Raw genomic sequence first — 17493 nt, 5'->3', positions numbered from 1 at the left:
CTAAGGGTATCGCTAGCCTCGTCCCATTAAGTTCAATGAGGTGGTAGGTGGCGTTATCTCTTGTGTTGAATACAAGATATGGCCCAAACCATTGCCTACTGAAATTCCTCATGGAACTATGTTGATTATTGAGTTTGTGGTCATATACAATTGCCCAATCTCCCTCTTCGCTCTTCCTCAACCGTAGACGGTGCATCTTGTCAAATCTACCATTATTCTTGAGTTTAGCAACCTTTAGTTGGTCTAAAGCGAATTCAAGTCCTCTAACTGCTTCTCGAGTTTCTTACCCTCATTGCTAGAAGCTCTTCCCTGCTCATCTTGTTCTCCCACAACATTGCTATCCATGACGTAATTGTCTCTTCAATTGGCATCACCAATGTTTGTCCATACATGAGCTCAACTTTCATGAACCCTGTCACTGAGTTGTGAGTGGTTCTATTGATCCACAAGGTACAAGGTAACAAACGAGGCCAATCTTTGACTCTTCCTTCACAAGCATTAACAATAGTCTTGATTATGGGACCATGCCCATGCCCATGCCCTTCCTTCCACTTGGTTCATGAGGTCTTCCCTTGCTAGTACCAAATGTTTCATTTGCCCTACTCTTATCGATATGGATACCAAGTTCACCATTCATTGGAAGTGTATGGTTAGCGGTTAAGTTGGGTTCAACTCATCTCCATGTTGTAAATTTGACTGCATTTAGCAACTTTCACACCCCCACAAAATGGACAACATCCTTGTATATCTTGACCATCGATACTTCTCCTTCAGTTTCTCAAAAGTTGCCCATATACCTCAAGTTGCCCATATACCTCTGTGCCCAAGGACTTTCATGGAACATATACATTATTTTCGTTTGCTACTTCCTGCAAAACCCTCTCAATGTCATTCTCACTCTCTTCTTTGGGTGCTTTCGAAGATATCCTCCTCCCAATAAGGATATGTACGCCTTCTTCCATATTCTCTGCCTTTCCTCCTTGGACTACGAGGTGTCTACCATCATAGAGCTCAGGAACCTACCTACAAGCAGTTTTTCGGCAATTGCTCAAACCCTATTAAAGAAATTGAGAGCGACATCTTCATTTTTTGACGCCACGACGCTTTCACCAACCACCACCAAAAGATGTGTATGTCTTGGATATAGTGAGATCAAGATCTGTTAGTACTTGAACAACTTCTATCATAATTCCATGATTCGTTGCACTGCCAACCTAGTGAACATACCACCAAATATCCTTGTCATCAAATGATTCCAATTGGCAAAAAGGCATATGCCATGATCAAAATGACAATGCACATTTACATTTACACATGATTTTGATACTAAGATTCTGTACCAAACCATTGGAGCAATGGGAGAAAATGCATCCAATTATTCAGGCTATTTTATGAAAGCCCAATACCATCACACAGTTTTATGTAAATGAGTAATAAAAGTCCAATTTACAAGAAAAATAGCAGTAACTGATCATTACGTTTAGGTTATGAAATGAACAGAAATGTATTAAAATCTGCAATACGCCCAAATTACCTATGTCACAGTTGCATTCATGCATCTGATTCATAATACATGTGATATATGCAAAAAAGGCAACAAGAAAAATAAGCTTTTCTGTCTAATTTCCCCAAATCCAATGTATTTCTGATGAAATAGTAAGTGGATTCAATCTTTAAAATCGTGGGGGGCAGGTAAACAAACCTTTCCAAAGTATTCCCAAATAAATAATAAGAGGGATTGAATTTTTTTTATCTCGGGGATGGTAAAATAGGAAAACATGTCTAAGAGAGAAAGATCTTTAGTTCTGCTTCTGATGTCTTAATTCTCCAATCAAAAAATAATTTCTTTTTGGCATCTGTTTTGTAATCATGTCCATATGACTTATCTAATCAAAATTGGAAAATTACAGTTACAACTCGCCGTCTAACAAGCAGGTAGTGACATTTCCATCTTATTTAATGGAACCATTAACAATGGAAGAAACTGTGCAAACACCAGCAGTTGTAGTGAAAGGGATACCCTTGTAGCAAGCAAAACGCTCGTTGTTCGTATGTAAATCCACTTGGACAGTTTCCCATATCTTCTTCTTTGGGTTAAGTACATCATCTGGCTCTCCATCATAACCAGGAAATGTTACCCTCTCCCCAGGTGATGCATCTTTAGGAGGGCACACTAGCTCAACCTGCAAACATAATATAATATAATAGCAAATAGATTGTCACCGCAAATGGCCAATTAAGGAAATTTCTAATAATAATGTTTTCCAAAGCACATTGCATTTTTTACTTAATTTCTAAAATGCTCAGAAGTAGTTTTAAAATTCCCTCATTCCACAAAGAAGCGAGATATCGTAACCCTAAAATCGAGGACATAAAAGTTGAGTGAGAAGTCGTTACAACCCACACAATGAAAGACCCACATCGAAGTAGAATTAAGAGTTCAAAAATAAAAATTGAAGCAAACAGTTTTGATGGGTGATGGTATATTTGGAAAAACTGTAAAAAAATATGATGGAATTTGATTAATTCAAACAAGAAAAATATATATACAACTATTAATGCATTACAACACTGGATCTTCCTCTTCAAATAAGATAACAAACTGCTAAACATGAACCAATGAAGTTGAACTTCAGTCACAAAAAGCAGGTGAACTTAACCCTAAACTCCAAGAGATCAAAGCCAAGTAGGAACAACGGTTGGGAAGGAATTCACCCTATCTAAAGGAAGTCAAATCCACAACTTAGAAAACATCAAACCCAAATAATTGGTTCGATGAGGCCCATCTTCCTCCACAACAACTTAACAAAAGTGCAAGCTGCTGACAATAGAAAATAAAGTATGCCACCAACATATAAACCAGAAGGACGGCAAGGAGATGGTTTACCAAGATAATCACATTGTTATTGATTGCAAGGCCCTCAAATACAGATTTACAGTCTCTTAGGCAACAAATCAGACCTACACATTGCAGTTTGAAATTGCAAATGGCCACTTTGTACATACCCATAAAGAAAGAAAGAAGGATATATTAACGTCTTTTAAGAGGCCAAAATGGCCTATAAGACCAAACAAGTGATTACATCTTTAAGTGTTGTCTCGTTTTTTAGAACAAATCAAAATAAAATAAATAGTACTCAGTAAATATAAAAGTAAATAAGATAAAAAGTGATGAGGGAATTTGGTTTTTGGCACATGTGAGATTCTCAAGTTAGGTATATTATAACTTTTGTCTTCAAAAGATCTCTAGCATAGGTCGATCCAGAATGGAGAGGTCTCTGAAGCGAGGGAAGCACCTGCAATGGCTGGAAATAATGGCCTTTATTTGTCGATGACAAGGGTGCTGAGGTCGTGGTCCATGGGCCTGGGGTCTACGTGCACAACAAATTTCTGTTGCCCGATCTATTGTAACCCCTTTGTTATGTCCTGGTCGGGAGCCCATTTGTGTATCCCTTGATTGACTTAAAGCATTAGTAGTAGTGATGGGGCTAAGAAAGTTGTGAGTGTTCTTTGGGGATGAGCTTGTGTCGAAGAGTTCATAATGGGACAAGATATCCTCATTACACAGACACACAAGAGCCTAAAGTAAGGCATACCTCGAATGAGAACTTTCCACAGGAATCTGCATGCATGCAGTCCACTAGACAAAGTAGATCAAGAGTGTCAAAAGGGATCATGATTCGCAGTTCTCTACCAATGAGACTTACATCCATTCATACAACCAGTTAAGCGAGCTAGAGAACCAGATACATGTGAATCTGCCTCAAGCTCTCAAAGACTCTCATCTTATTCATAGCAATGACAATCAAAGATATGAGAGAGGCAGAGAAGCTATGTTACCCTAAATTTCCTATCTGAGAGCACTTTGCCATACTCCAAAGGTGCATCTATTCCACAATACCCAAGACAGCGTGCATCTCTCTCTCTCCCTTTGTCTCTCACTCAGACTCTCTCTCTCTGGTTGACCTAAAACCCTAATCCTCGCGCTGCCCTTCAGATATTACTGTTTACTAACGATATTTGTTGCTCTCTGGCTCTCTAGGGGGGATACAAAGATATCAAAATACTTTAAAGTCATCTTGTATAGAGAAGCATTTGTCAATCAAACTAAAGTGATGGTGCTTAATGTTGGAGGGTGGTAGCTCCAGACCTGCACCCTCTTTCATCTTGATTATCGCTGTACTGCATTCTCTCTCTTCCCAGATTCTTCTCTCTCTAAAATCTGCAACTCTTTAAATGCCTTCTCTCTCTAGAATCTCCAACGCTTTAAATGCCTTTTCTCTCTTCCACTTTTTCCAAGATATTCCCTGTTATTCCCACTTTATTGTACCTATTTGGTATAGTACAAGAGTCACTTAACTACCAAACAACCATTTCACCCACTTTCTCCAATTTTGTATAAATAGGCTATACCAACCTCTTTTGTAAAGACTTTTACTTTTGTTGCTACTTAATAACAAGCTCTACTCTTTGGTTGTGTCTCTACTCTTTGCAACCATTTTTTCTACTGCTAACAGCCTTCTCACAGCTTGGCTGTGTCTATTTTGTTCTAACAACTGTTCCGCTGCTGCTATTAACAGCTTTTCTCACAATGCCACTCAAGCATGGGTGGCAAAATCAGAACCAGGAATCTTCTTTGGACAGGAGAAGATGGCATACGCACAACCCTAGACATATCAAGGAGTAACATTCACAAGGCCTTGGTTCTCCAAACAGGAGGTTGCATGTGCTCGATTTTCTCATGGATATGCCGCCCTTCATTCCCTTAAAAGACAATGTGCATATATCCTGCTCCAAGAAGCACGAACTAATTTGTGGTTGCAGCCCTAGTGATGATCGAAACATTATTCCAATGAGTGAGCAGTATCAAACAGACTTGGGAGCTCCCTAAGGAAAGGTACTGAGTCTAGCACTTGGTCATCAAAACCGCTGGCTGAAAAGGGGTTACACTAGATCAGGCAATCACACTGTGATGTGGACAGGATCGGACCATGTTGGAGATTTTCAAAGAAAATAGTTTCCATCTATCTAATTTCAGAGTTTTAAGTTCTTAGATACCTAGATCCTTTAGCGCCCTATATTTATTTATATTTATTTTGGTTTGTTGTTCTCAAAGACAAGAGAACATTGTAAAATTTCATCTTTTGTTTGGTTTTTTAGGCCATTTTGGCCTCTTAAAAGACATTAATATAGCTTTCTTTCTCAACCTAGCTAGAATGAACTTGTTGATTAACACTAATCTCTGTTCATCGAGGGGTATTTTGATCATTTCCTGATAGAAATTATACCTTCCATGTAGGGAGTAATAGAACTTACAGTAGTATGTTCAGCATCTGAGGCAGCAAGAACCATAGCTTGGGACTTGATTCCTCTCATAGAAGCCGGCTTCAGATTGCAGAGTACGCATACTTTCCGGCCCTACAACATTTTAAAAAAGTACTATTCACTATAACATTCTGAAGCATATAATTAACATCTGATTCTCTTAAAATTAAACTGCCCTTTTGTGCACACCAGATCTACATTCATAACAGACACATATGCTCAATTGATTCATCACAGAAAAGGTTTATTAGTGATTGCATCCAATTATCAGTTTACAAATTGATGTAATTACAAATGTTTGTGCAAATTTAAAACATGAATACACAATCAACCAGCAAAATCATTACTTTTGGAAACGCCTTACACACCACTGTATAATGAACATAGAACAGACTCAGCTAGCGTGCAAATGGAAAGCACGCAGAAATGGCAAACCAACACCTTTGGAAATGCCTTATACTCCACATTGAATAATCAATCTTTAATATAATGAGCAGGCAAACCAATATTTTACAGAACACCTTATAATCCCACATTGTAGGATGAAAATCTTAACATCTTCAGAGTTGAGAAAAGAAAGCATTACCTGCATGGCTTCTAATGATATGTATTTCACTAGCCCACTGACAACAGTTCTAGGTGTGGGCTCACCAACATCAATCTCCTCAACATACAAAGAATCTGCATCAGGGTGCTTTTGCACCTTCGTAATCACTCCCACTCGGATATCTAACCTTGTTATATCAACAAGTAAATCCTTTGAATCCTTTCCATCACTTTTTCTCGTTGAGTCGGCTGATCCTTTGCTGGACTTTCCTTCGTTTTTACCTGCAATTTTTGCAAGTCAGCATTTTTTCCCACTTCAAATTACTAATGAATTTTCCAAAGTCGAAAAGTATCAAGCTTGCCAGAAATAGAGACTGCCTTGACTTTGGCTGACACAATAGCTGCAGCTTCCCTATCTGCACGTTCTGCCTGGCTTCCGGCGAATCTTTGCCTGTACACTTCTACTTCATCGTCCTTCTGCTCCAGAAAAATTGGCCAAAATAACCAGATATGAGTATTATATAGAAAATTGAGACAATAACCAACATAGCACGAGTGCATCATACCAATTCAAAAAATAAAGGCTCAGGTTTTCCAATCTTATGCCCACCAGGGACTAAATCATAAAGTTCCTTGATCTTTTGCAAGAACCCAGCTTCTTCAGAGAGTGAAAGATTTGATTGTGGTAAATTCAGTTGTAAAAGCACCTAGAGCAGGTATAATGATGATAAGATCCCTTTGACGGCTTACACCCATGAGAAACTGCAATTTCAACAGAAATATACCTTTTGAGAGAAGGACGGCATAAATGGTTCCAAAAGGATAGCAAGCAGCAGTACAACGCTAGTTGCAGTTTTTATTACAATGGCACAGCTTTCAGCATCATCACGGTAGAGCTTCCAGAATTTGCTATCCTGCTTCCAATATCATGAGATACTTGAAAGAAATTGAATAGAATTCTGCACAAAAATAAGCATAAGCTGCCATTTATGTCACCTGTAAGTACAGATTGCCAAGACTAGATACAGTCATAGCTAGCTTCAGCCCTTTCTTTAAGGAAACCTGTGTAATGAACAGTCTAATATGAGTGTTAGCAGTGAATAAAATGGGACATCCGTAAGAAAAACTGTGCCACCTTTTCCATTGCATCAATATATTGCAGCACATTTTCCTCTATCTTTGATATCAATTCAGTTGTCAATTGATGTTTCTCAGAGCCTTTTTGTTCCGGTATCACACCACCATAACCTTCACCTGTTGAACTCCAACCAGGAAAAACCATGTATGATGCCACAACCAAAATGAAGTACAGATGCAAGGAAAGATTTGAAGTGCAACACTTGCCTGAAGGTTTTGCAACAAAAGATAGACATCTATGCACAAAATTGCCTAGGTTTTTAAGGAGCTCGTTATTCTGCTTTGCTTGAAGATCAGACCATGTAAACAAAGTATCAGATATCTGCATTGATCACAGATCAGCCAAATTATGTAAGTTTCAAAGCTAGACAAATTTCCAACAGTAGATCACGGATATAAGTTTAATCTCTATATACCTCAGGCCGATTGGTTAGCAAATAATAGCGCCATACTTCAACTGGAATGCTTGTGGTCTTGGCATCATTTCCAAATATACCTACACCTTTTGTTTTAGAAAATTTGCCTGCAAAGTAATACATGTCAGATCATTGAGGCATACACTGACCAGTTCAGTGCAAAAAAAAGACCAAGCAATAAAATAAGAACTGATGTAAGCACGTGAAGAGAGAATTTTGAACTCTACATTCAGACACAAAGCTGGATTACAATACAGTATTGGACTACATATATGGAGTTCAAAAGTAATAAAACTGCAAACCTGACTCATAGTTAAGATACTCTGTGACACTTATGGTTTTCATCAAGACCCAAGGATCACCAGTACCAATTAGAGTGCACGGGAATATGACCTGGTATATCATCCTGTTAGAAATGAAAAGTTTGAAATACAATCTTTTAGTAAAGATTTGGGAACCTTACGGTGTGGAAAGGGACATTGTCCTTCCCCATAAACTGCACAAGCTCTACATTCTCTTTTGATTGCCACCATTTAGCCCAGTCAGCTGTATAAGTTGCAGTAATAGATATATAACCAATCGGAGCATCAAACCACACATAGAAAACCTGAAACTCATCCATTTCCAAGTCACCATCACATGAAATTCATCCATTTCCAAGTCATAATCAGATATACTAGACCAAGTCACCTTGTCCTTGTATTTCTCCAGGGGTACCGGAACTCCCCATTTTAAATCACGTGTGATGCACCTGGGTTTCAAACCATCTCTAATCCATGCATTTGTAGTCTGAACAGAGTTTGAACTCCACCCACCAGAAGTAGAGGTCCCATTAACATACTCTTCTAGCTGACCTTTGAGTTTTGGAAGGTCAAGAAACAGATGTTCAGTTTCTTTGACACAAGGACTATGGTTGCAGATCTGCAATTTCCAAAAATTCACTCATTTAACACTTACTTTTCATAGAAGGTATTGCATTACATTATGTACAATAAAGAAGGTACAAAGGTGCAAAACTCAATAGATTTCATGACAACTCTAGACCAGAGGAAAAGCAACTTATAGCAAAATAGCTACTGAAAATTTATAGCAGCATAGATCCTGAAATCCTGTGATTACTGCTATTGAACTGCAAAGGGTGTCATGGGAAAACACCCGCATCTGGGAGGTTAGGCAACACTTTAAAGAAGCCAAAGAGGCTAGCAATCAAACCATCATCAAAGATACAAATATGATCTATTTTCCATCTGGCAAAACTAAATGTAGAGACCAGGTCTTAACCTAACACCTGAACAAATTTGAGCACGGTTAGACTACCCACATATCCAAATTGCTAGTATGTACTAATATGTAATCATGATTCTTTTGAAGGTTTGAAAAAAATTATTCCTGCTCTTATTGGCATACGTTCTTCATGCACTTTGTTTGGTTTGTATCTTCATGAAGATTTCCATTGCATCTTGATGCCCAGAATACCATAACGACTGAAAATGTATTAGGAACTGGACTGACTGATGGGCCTTCCCTAAATGAACACTAAAATTCTACACCCTTTCATGTGCCCTTCACCTCCTCCTAAATAGATTCTCTCTCCTAAAGTAACCCAATGGATTGTTAACAAGTTCTACAATATACTTATCTTCAAGCCGACCCAGTATTTTCGAACCAACCTTACTGTATACACTTAACTCAACTCTAGGTCATGTACAATTACTCTCCAATATTAATTAATTTTGGGCTTTCTTTCTTTTATGAACTTTCATTCCAGCTAGGGAGATGGTGAAGAAAGAAAGAAAGAAAGAAGATATATATTGATGTCTTAGATCTTACATCATAAACTGTTTTCTCGTCTAAAATAAACATAACTAAATAGAAAGTAAATGAAAACAAAAGTGACTAAAGAATCCCATTATCTATACATTGTGAAATTATCAAGTCACATGGATTGTGGTTTCTGTCTTCGAAAGATCTCTAGCATGGTTGGAGAGATCTCCAAATCAAGGGACGAACTTATGATGGCAAGAGATAATGGCCTTTTATCTGTCAATGAAAAGGGTTTACATTCACAACAAATTGTTGTTGCCAGATCTACAGCCATCACCAAGAAACCTGTGAATGTACTTTCCTTGACTGCTTGGACACCACATCTCTCAAGTAAGGCTAAACATAGTGAAGGAGAAGTGTACAATGAACCTTTTTCAAGATTTATATCAACTTGTAGAAGGCATCATTTGTCTACTTCTTGGAGACAAAGGATGCATGTCTTGTAAATTTGTGCTAAAAATGTTGAAAATAGTGAGCTTTCTTGGCGCATTCAGCAAATCTACAAAAGATCATTACTGTAGCTTTGCCGCCCAACATTATTCATTGCTTTCAGACTTGATCACTTCTCTTTACAATGTGGATCTAGTGCAGTCTATTGTATAAGAGTTTGTGATGCAAGATCAAAGCCCAAAGGCTAGTCCTATTCATGAAAGTGTGAAACTGAAGAAAAGGCAAACAAAATTGACCGAAACTGTAATATGATCAATAGCTTGTTGGAAGGTGGCCTGCACTCTCTTTCACCTTTATTATCTCTCATCTACATTCTCTCTTCTACACATGCTCCTACACATACCTAGGAGTAACATTTACACGACTTAGGTTCTCCTTACAGGAAGCTGCTTGTGCTCGACTTTCTCGTGGATATGCAGCCCTTGGTGCTCTCAAGAGACAATGTGGACATTTGCAGTTCCAAGAGCCACGAACTAAGCTATAGTTATTTGATACACTTGTCACACCAACTCTTCTCTATGGAGTAGAAACATGGGGACCGAGTCTTAACAAGGCAAATCATTGGAAAGATTTAGAGAGACCTTTAGTGTCAATGATTGCTCACATGATACGGAGCAAAGCATCAGTGCCCCACGATATAATCCAGGCAGAGATGGGAGCAGCACCTATAATAACCGAGACATTGTTCCAATCAGTGACATTTATCCACCGTCTTTGGGAGCTCCCTAAACGAAGTTACCCATGGTTGGCACTTATGTCATCAAGACAATTGGCTGAAAATGGAGACAGTCATTGTTGGGATGCTGAAATGCAGCAATGGTTCGAGTCACATGGCATGAGTATAAATGCACTACCCCCGTTCCAATATAGCTTGGACTGTCCCCATCTAAATATGACCAAAGTGGAAAAGAATAGAGTGATCCTAACTGATATTATTAACTTGGAAAACAAGATAACATGGATCAGCCCCAAAATACCACTTGGTACAAAGATGGCCCACTATAAGACACACTTCTTACACACATCGGAGGATGGATTTGTCATCAGGCCACCGTATATGGACATACATCTATCCTATGCGCTGCGTAGTGTAATAGGGCAGCTGCAAACTTCATCACATCAGCTACAGATTGAGGTAGGCAGATATACACGACTACCTCTAGAAGAGAGAATTTGCCAATTGTGTCATCAAGGAGTGGAATCTGAAGAACACCAAGGAGAACGCTACAAGTCAATCACGGGATACACAAATGGGCTCCAAACCAGGACATAACAAAGGTGTTACAATTGATCGGGCAATGAAAATTTGGCGTGCACGTAGACCCCGGCCCCATGGACCACGACCTCAACACCCTTGTCACCAACAGATAAAAGCCATTATCTCCCGCCATTGTAGGTGCTTCCCTTGCTTCGGAGACATTTCCATTCTGGATCGACCTATGCTAGAGACCTTTCGAAGACAAAAGCTACAATATACCTAACTTGAGAATCTCACATGTGCCAAAAACAAGATTCCTTCGTTTATTTTCTTTTCATCTTATTTACTTTTATATTTACTATGTAGTATTTATTTTATTTTGATTTGTTCTCAAAGACGAGACAACACTTAAGATGTAATCTCTTGTTTGGTCCTATAGGCCATTTTGGCCTCTTAAAAGACGTTAATATATCTTTCTTTCTTTCTTCCTTTCTTCCTAAATTCTTCTCTCTCTAGAATCTGCAACTCTTTAAATGCCTTCTTTGTCTAGAATCTGCAATGCTTTAAATGCCTTCTCTCTTCTAGAATCTAGAGTCACTTAACTACCAAACAACCATTTCACCCATGTTCTCCAATTTTTGTATAAATAGGTTATACCAGCCTCTTTTGTAAGAACTTTATTTTTGCTGCTACTTGCAAACAGGCTCTACTCTTTGGATGCGTCTCTACTCTTTGCAACTATTTTGCTACTATTGTCTAACAGCCGTCTCAAAGCTTGGCTGTGTCTATTTTTTCTAACAACTGTTCCGCTGTTGCTATAAACAGCTTTAACTACATGGTATCAGACCTGTGAGGTCTCCATAGCCTCAGCCTCATTTTTTGCCAAAGAGCACACAAGCCTATCATCTTTTATCCCACCCTTAAAGAGGAGTTCTCCTTTCTTTGCAGCCTCCCTCTCAACCCTACAAAGGAGGTTCTTCTTTTGCCTCACCTAGCATCAAGGGAGGAGTAGAAAGACTCTACGCATCTACTTAAAGCTCCTGTAAACAGTCCAGTTGTTGCTGAAGAGGAGGATACCCATGGCCCACATGCCACCATTGTTTCATCAACCATTGCCCAACTCCCCAAAGAGTCCATCTTAGATTGGGAACTGCAGATAAAGACCTTGCATACCATTGTCTATGGAATGTAGTCAATGGTAATGAGACGAAACCAACGTCATCTTCTTCAACCACATCAGCAGTTGGTTCATCTAAAGCTGAGATTGAAGCTCGGCTAGATAAGGATTCTCATGCTCATGCTTTCCTCATGTTCATATTAAACCTAGCATTACCTGTCAATTTCAAGATAAAGATGAAGAGACAGCCAACGAACTATGGACAGCCATCAAACGCAAGCATCAAAGAGCTAATCATGCTCAAAAGATAGCTGTTGAGAATCAACTACCAAACCTCAAGATTCATGGCACTCCAAACATCATGGATCAAATTACACACTTTGTTACTCTCCAAAAGGAGCTAGTTTCCTTGGGAAGCAAATCAACCGAAGTTGAGTTTGTGCGTCATCTAATGATCAAGTTACCTGAATCATTCTCAAAATTTTGACACAATTTCTCTTCTTATCAACACACCTGATATGAATACATTTGTTGGCATGCTTCAAGACAGGGCCACAATGAAGAAAAGTGCTCAAACTTCTAATGAGACCCTTCTCTATGCGAAAAGTAAAGGCAAGTGGAAGCACAATGGCAATTCCTACAGCCAACCCGATCCAAGACCAACAAACAACCCAACCTACAAATACCAGGTGTCATTATTGTGGCTACAAAGGTCATATTCAGCCCGACTGTCGGAAAAAGACAAGGGACAATGCCAAGAAATCTTCTTCTACTGAAAGTCAACCTACACCAAAATCAAACTCAGCCCACTCAGCCAAAGAAACAGTTTTCCTTAGCATTGAAGAACATCCTTCATATTGGTTGGACCAACTACCTCAACCATTGATGAGTGGTCAGTAGAAAGTGGTGTGACCGCACACATGACTTATGACAAATCCATTTTGCATGATGTCAAGCCCAAGTCCTCCCCAATCTCCATAGGAGATGCCTCAAGCATTGAGGTTTCGTGTGTGGGTAATGTGTTTCTTAACATTTCTTCAAATGATGAACCTCTCATTCTTCAAGCCTCACATCTCCACCAACTTACTTTCAGTCTACCGAATCACTAGGTTGTGGTGTCTACTTTAATAGCTCAGTTTTGGAAGGCATTGACACCAACAGCCTATAAATTATACATGATGGCACACAAAAAGGGGGTTTATACTGCCTGAAAAGTTCCCACAACCCCTTGGAAAAATCCAACTCTCATCTTCTTCATCTTCTTCATCTTCTTCAAGGCTGTCATGCCTTGGTGGGACAAGAAGATCCCAAGTTGCGGCATGCTAGGTTTGGTCATCTTAACAAAAACTCTCTTCAAAAGCTCTCCTCTTGGCAGCAAGTTGAGGGTCTTCCTATTTTCAAAACTCCCAATACCCCATGTGTTGCTTGTCTTCATAGCAAGCAACATCAAGGGCCTTTCCCTCATCAAGCCACTCAATGTGCAACACCTATCTTGGAGTTAGTACGCATGGATCTTTGTGGTCCAATGAAAACTACTACTCTTGGTGGTGCACACTACTTCATGCTTATCATTTATGATTTCTCAAGTAAGGTTTGGGTTTATTTGCTTGCAGAAAAATCTCAAGCCTTCACCAAATTTTAAGAATGGGTAGCTCTTGTTGAGAACGAGACATCAAAGAAAGTTCGAAAGATCAAGTCAGACATGGTGGAGAGTTTATCTCACAAGTTTTCCACTATTTTTCCTCTCAACAAGGCATTGCTCGCCAATTTTCTACACCTAATACTAGGGATCGGCAACGGTTCGGTTTAGGCTTAGCCAGTTTGGCCTGATCCAAGCCAAACCGGCTAAGCCTAAACCGTTTTGGGGATCTCAAACCTGAACCGAACCGGTTCACAAACCGATTTAGCCTAAACCGGTTTGTGAACCGATTTGGTAAACGGATTCCAAACCAGTTTGGAAACCTCTCTCTCTCTCTCTTTCCCCTTGTCTGTTGTCTCCCTCCCTCTCCCCCCCCCTCTCTCTCTAAAGTTTCTAAACGGCTTGAGCCAGTTTGGCGAGACTCAAGCCAAGCCGAGTCGAGCTCAAACCATTAAGGCAAGTTCAAGCCTAAACCGAGCCGCTAAGCCACTTTAAGCCGGCTAAGCCAAACGGTTTAGGCTTGAGCCGAGCCGTTGCCGATCCCTACCCAATACTCCTCAAAGTTTATCTTATTGGCTAACTCTATCCTAAGCTTTGTGTGGTCAATGCACAATGGCATTTACAAAGCATTCACTGTCTACGTGAAGGTATATGAAACCATGTTAGGGAAAAAATACCTCAATGTTTTGAAGAATTATTGGAATACCCCTCCGTAACAAAATGGTTTTGAAAATGTAGGGGCACTTTGGTACTTTGTGAAAACCTAGGAGTATTCTGACAAAATCCCAAAGAGTGAGGGGTGTAGAAATGTTTTACCATTTTCTCGTATGCAGTATGTGGATGGGCATTGGTTACTTTCAGGGTGTTCTATTCAGTCTTTGCATGGAAGACTGGTAGAGTGATATGCACTAGTTTGGACTGAAAGCTCTCTCAATTAATCCCTGTCACAGCAAAAACCATACCTATCACATTTTCCTCATGAAATTGCACTGAACTTCATTTGAAAAAAACATGGGGAATGTTGTGAACAGAAACATCCCAGGGTATTCTGATAAATACCCAAAGAGCCAGAGCTATTGTTGTGTTTTCCCAACTTACATATCTTTGCATGCAATTTGTGAATGAGCATTGGTTACTTTCAGGTGATCTATTCACAGCCTTTTGTGTGGAAGAATGGTAGAGTGATATGCACTATTTTGGGCTGAAAACTCTCATTCAATGCCACAATCCATCAGAAGTTGACTTGGCAAAAACATGGGGAATTCTGTGTACAGAAACATCCCGGGGTATCAAAAAGTGAAATGAAAAGGTCGTGTAGACTTCTATATTGCAAAAAGTTGCTGATGGATGAGTGCACACATGCAGCTCAGAATAAGTGTTTACCTCTAAGAAATACTCTTCTTTAACCAAGAGAGTGGTACAGTTAACATGTGCAATCTAGCCCCATAGAAAAGGAAGAATGCTTTTATCAATTCTTTTATTGGTCCCATGTATTATTTTTCTCACCTTCCCAAAGAAAATAATACTTCATTACTCTTACCTTGCATTTTGGATCCACCAGCTCTGTAGGATTTAACAGCTTGCCACAGAGCTCACACTGATCACCTCTGGCATTATCATGGGCACAGTGAGGGCATACACCCACCACAAATCTGTCTGCTAAAAAGCGTTTGCAATTGTTGCAGTAAAGCTGCTCAACAAACAAATTAATTCAAACAGAGTAAAATGACTAGACAAAATGTTAAAAAATTCATGGAGTGTAGTATAAAACTTACCTGCTCTATCTTATCTTCAATAAGTCGCTCTTTCTCAAGTAGTCTTAAGAAAATCTTTTGACAAATTTCGGTCTGCTCTCTTGTGGAGGTTCTACCAAATTTGTCAAATTTAATATCGAACCATTCATATATCTCTTTGTGAATTGCATGATATCTGAAATTATAATAGATTTATTAAAACATAGGCTTCAAGTAAAGAGATGGAGCAGGAATTCAAACAGAATTTTAAAAGCTATGTGCTAATGTATGCATACAAACATATACACACACATATACATATATAGATCCATATATATATATATGTATACACACATACATGTTAACATACATGTATTCCTGTTGAACTCACTTAATGCAATGATGTCTATTCTTACTTGTCACAAATTTCTTGAGGAGTAAGATTCATCTCCATGGCCTTCGTTTCAGTGGCTGTCCCGTATTCATCCGTGCCGCACATATAGATGACATTGTAATCTCGAAGACGGCAATAACGTGCATATACATCGGCACTCAATACACCTGCACATGTAGAAGCTCAAACTTACATTATAATCAATAATGAACAGTTCTGCGTTTATTTTTCAACTTTTTCATGCCATAGAAGAAAAGAATGATTTAAGTTAAATCTTTTGGCTTTTACATATTATAAAATTCCATGTTATGACAAAAAAAACAGCATCACTCTATCTTCCAGCTTTAAATTCAATAATGTTGGGTAACATAAAAGAGGTCGCATGCAATGCAATACATGTGCATGTCATAAACAAATCAATAAATAACAAAGACGCAAGATTATATCTTTGGGGTTTACATCCAATAATATTTCCAAGGTGTGGCACATTGTTGACATAAGGAAGAGCAGACGTCACAAGCACGTTTCTCTTTCCGGGTTGTGGAATCCTGCAAGAGCCTGCGTTTGGGTAACGGAAGAAAATATAAAGTTAGATAGATTCATCATAATGAAATCTTGTGGGTTAATGAAATCTTGTGGGTTAATGAAATCTTGTGGGTTAATGAAATATTTGAGGATTAATGAAATTTTGAGGATTAATGAAATTTTGAGGATTAATGAAATTTTGAGGGTTAATGATTACCTGTCTCATGGCTTCCCGGCATCGTCTTTCAAACAGAAGACCGAACGAACAAACGAACGAAATGAAGAGAATCCTTCCTTCCTCTTCAGAGTGGCAGGGGATATTGGGAAATGAGGAGACGGGATTTCAGTCCAAACTAGGGCATATATCACTCTACTACCATTAAGCTTCCACACAGAAGAGACAATGAACAGAACAGAAAACCCTGATGAAAGTAATGATAAAAACAAAACAAAATCACTGCTCACAGCCCTCAGTCAGTCAGTCTTTGGGCATTTTTATCATGGAATTTGCTCTTCTTACCTTTTTCTCTTTCTCAAAACTTTGTGTGAATATGAATAATGATAGTATTGAGATTTCACACACAATAGACCTCGATCGATTCGATACATTTCCTCGCATCACTCCAATGGTTTTGGAATCAGGAAGGAACTTCGGATCGGAACCATACCAATCGGAACGTTGATCGCCATTTTGGTCATCGGATCTGCCTTTCTTCGCCAATCAGAACATTAATCGTTTCCTCGACAAGGATACTTCGGTGGTGTATTATGGAACACGAGACAAACACGACCCCCAAAATCCATGGCAAGCCTCGAGAAGATGGATGGATGGATGGATGGACGTTTAACGAACCCGTAAGAAAAACACTGCGTGATTTAGTAAACTCCGAACGATAGAATCTCAAATATAGTGTTTAATGCGTCACAAAGTGTCAAATACTCGTTATTGAATTGTAAAGTCTTAAGTGGGCAAATTTAACCCTTGACTCAAGATGTTAATGTTGGGTTAAAGTAGTCAAAGAATATGTAAATACGCATATCAAAGCAAAAGTGTGGGGATGGGTCAATGTAGCTAAACAATTACAATGACAATGTATTGAAGAAAGGCATGCATGGAATGAGCATCCCCGAGTCACCAAATGCCACCCTTGACTAAGAAATATCTCTCCCCTCTATAATTGAGTTTCAA

General features: G+C 39.0%; 1 protein-coding gene across 1 annotated transcript; it reads right to left on the bottom strand.

Annotated features, from left to right (window-relative positions):
* Positions 1-1603: 1603 nt before the first annotated feature.
* On the bottom strand, positions 1604-16738 carry LOC147853227 (methionine-tRNA ligase, putative / methionyl-tRNA synthetase, putative / MetRS). Its single transcript, XM_087333121.1, is given in 18 exon segments — positions 1604-2183; positions 5317-5418; positions 5912-6185; positions 6230-6348; positions 6438-6578; positions 6657-6785; positions 6868-6933; positions 7007-7125; positions 7216-7330; positions 7425-7531; positions 7727-7817; positions 7888-8031; positions 8115-8345; positions 15193-15342; positions 15428-15581; positions 15802-15946; positions 16239-16337; positions 16522-16738. Coding segments are annotated over 18 exon segments (2439 nt in total). The 5' UTR covers positions 16544-16738; the 3' UTR covers positions 1604-1952.
* Positions 16739-17493: the final 755 nt, after the last annotated feature.

This window comes from Azolla caroliniana, unplaced genomic scaffold (genome assembly GCF_043228905.1).
Source record: "Azolla caroliniana isolate FFs.n. ecotype wild unplaced genomic scaffold, voAzoCaro1.0.p SCAF_17, whole genome shotgun sequence".
NCBI classification, from domain to species: Eukaryota; Viridiplantae; Streptophyta; class Polypodiopsida; order Salviniales; family Salviniaceae; genus Azolla; species Azolla caroliniana.
Note: the sequence above shows the minus strand (reverse complement) of the source record. Positions and strands in the feature narration are given on the sequence as shown.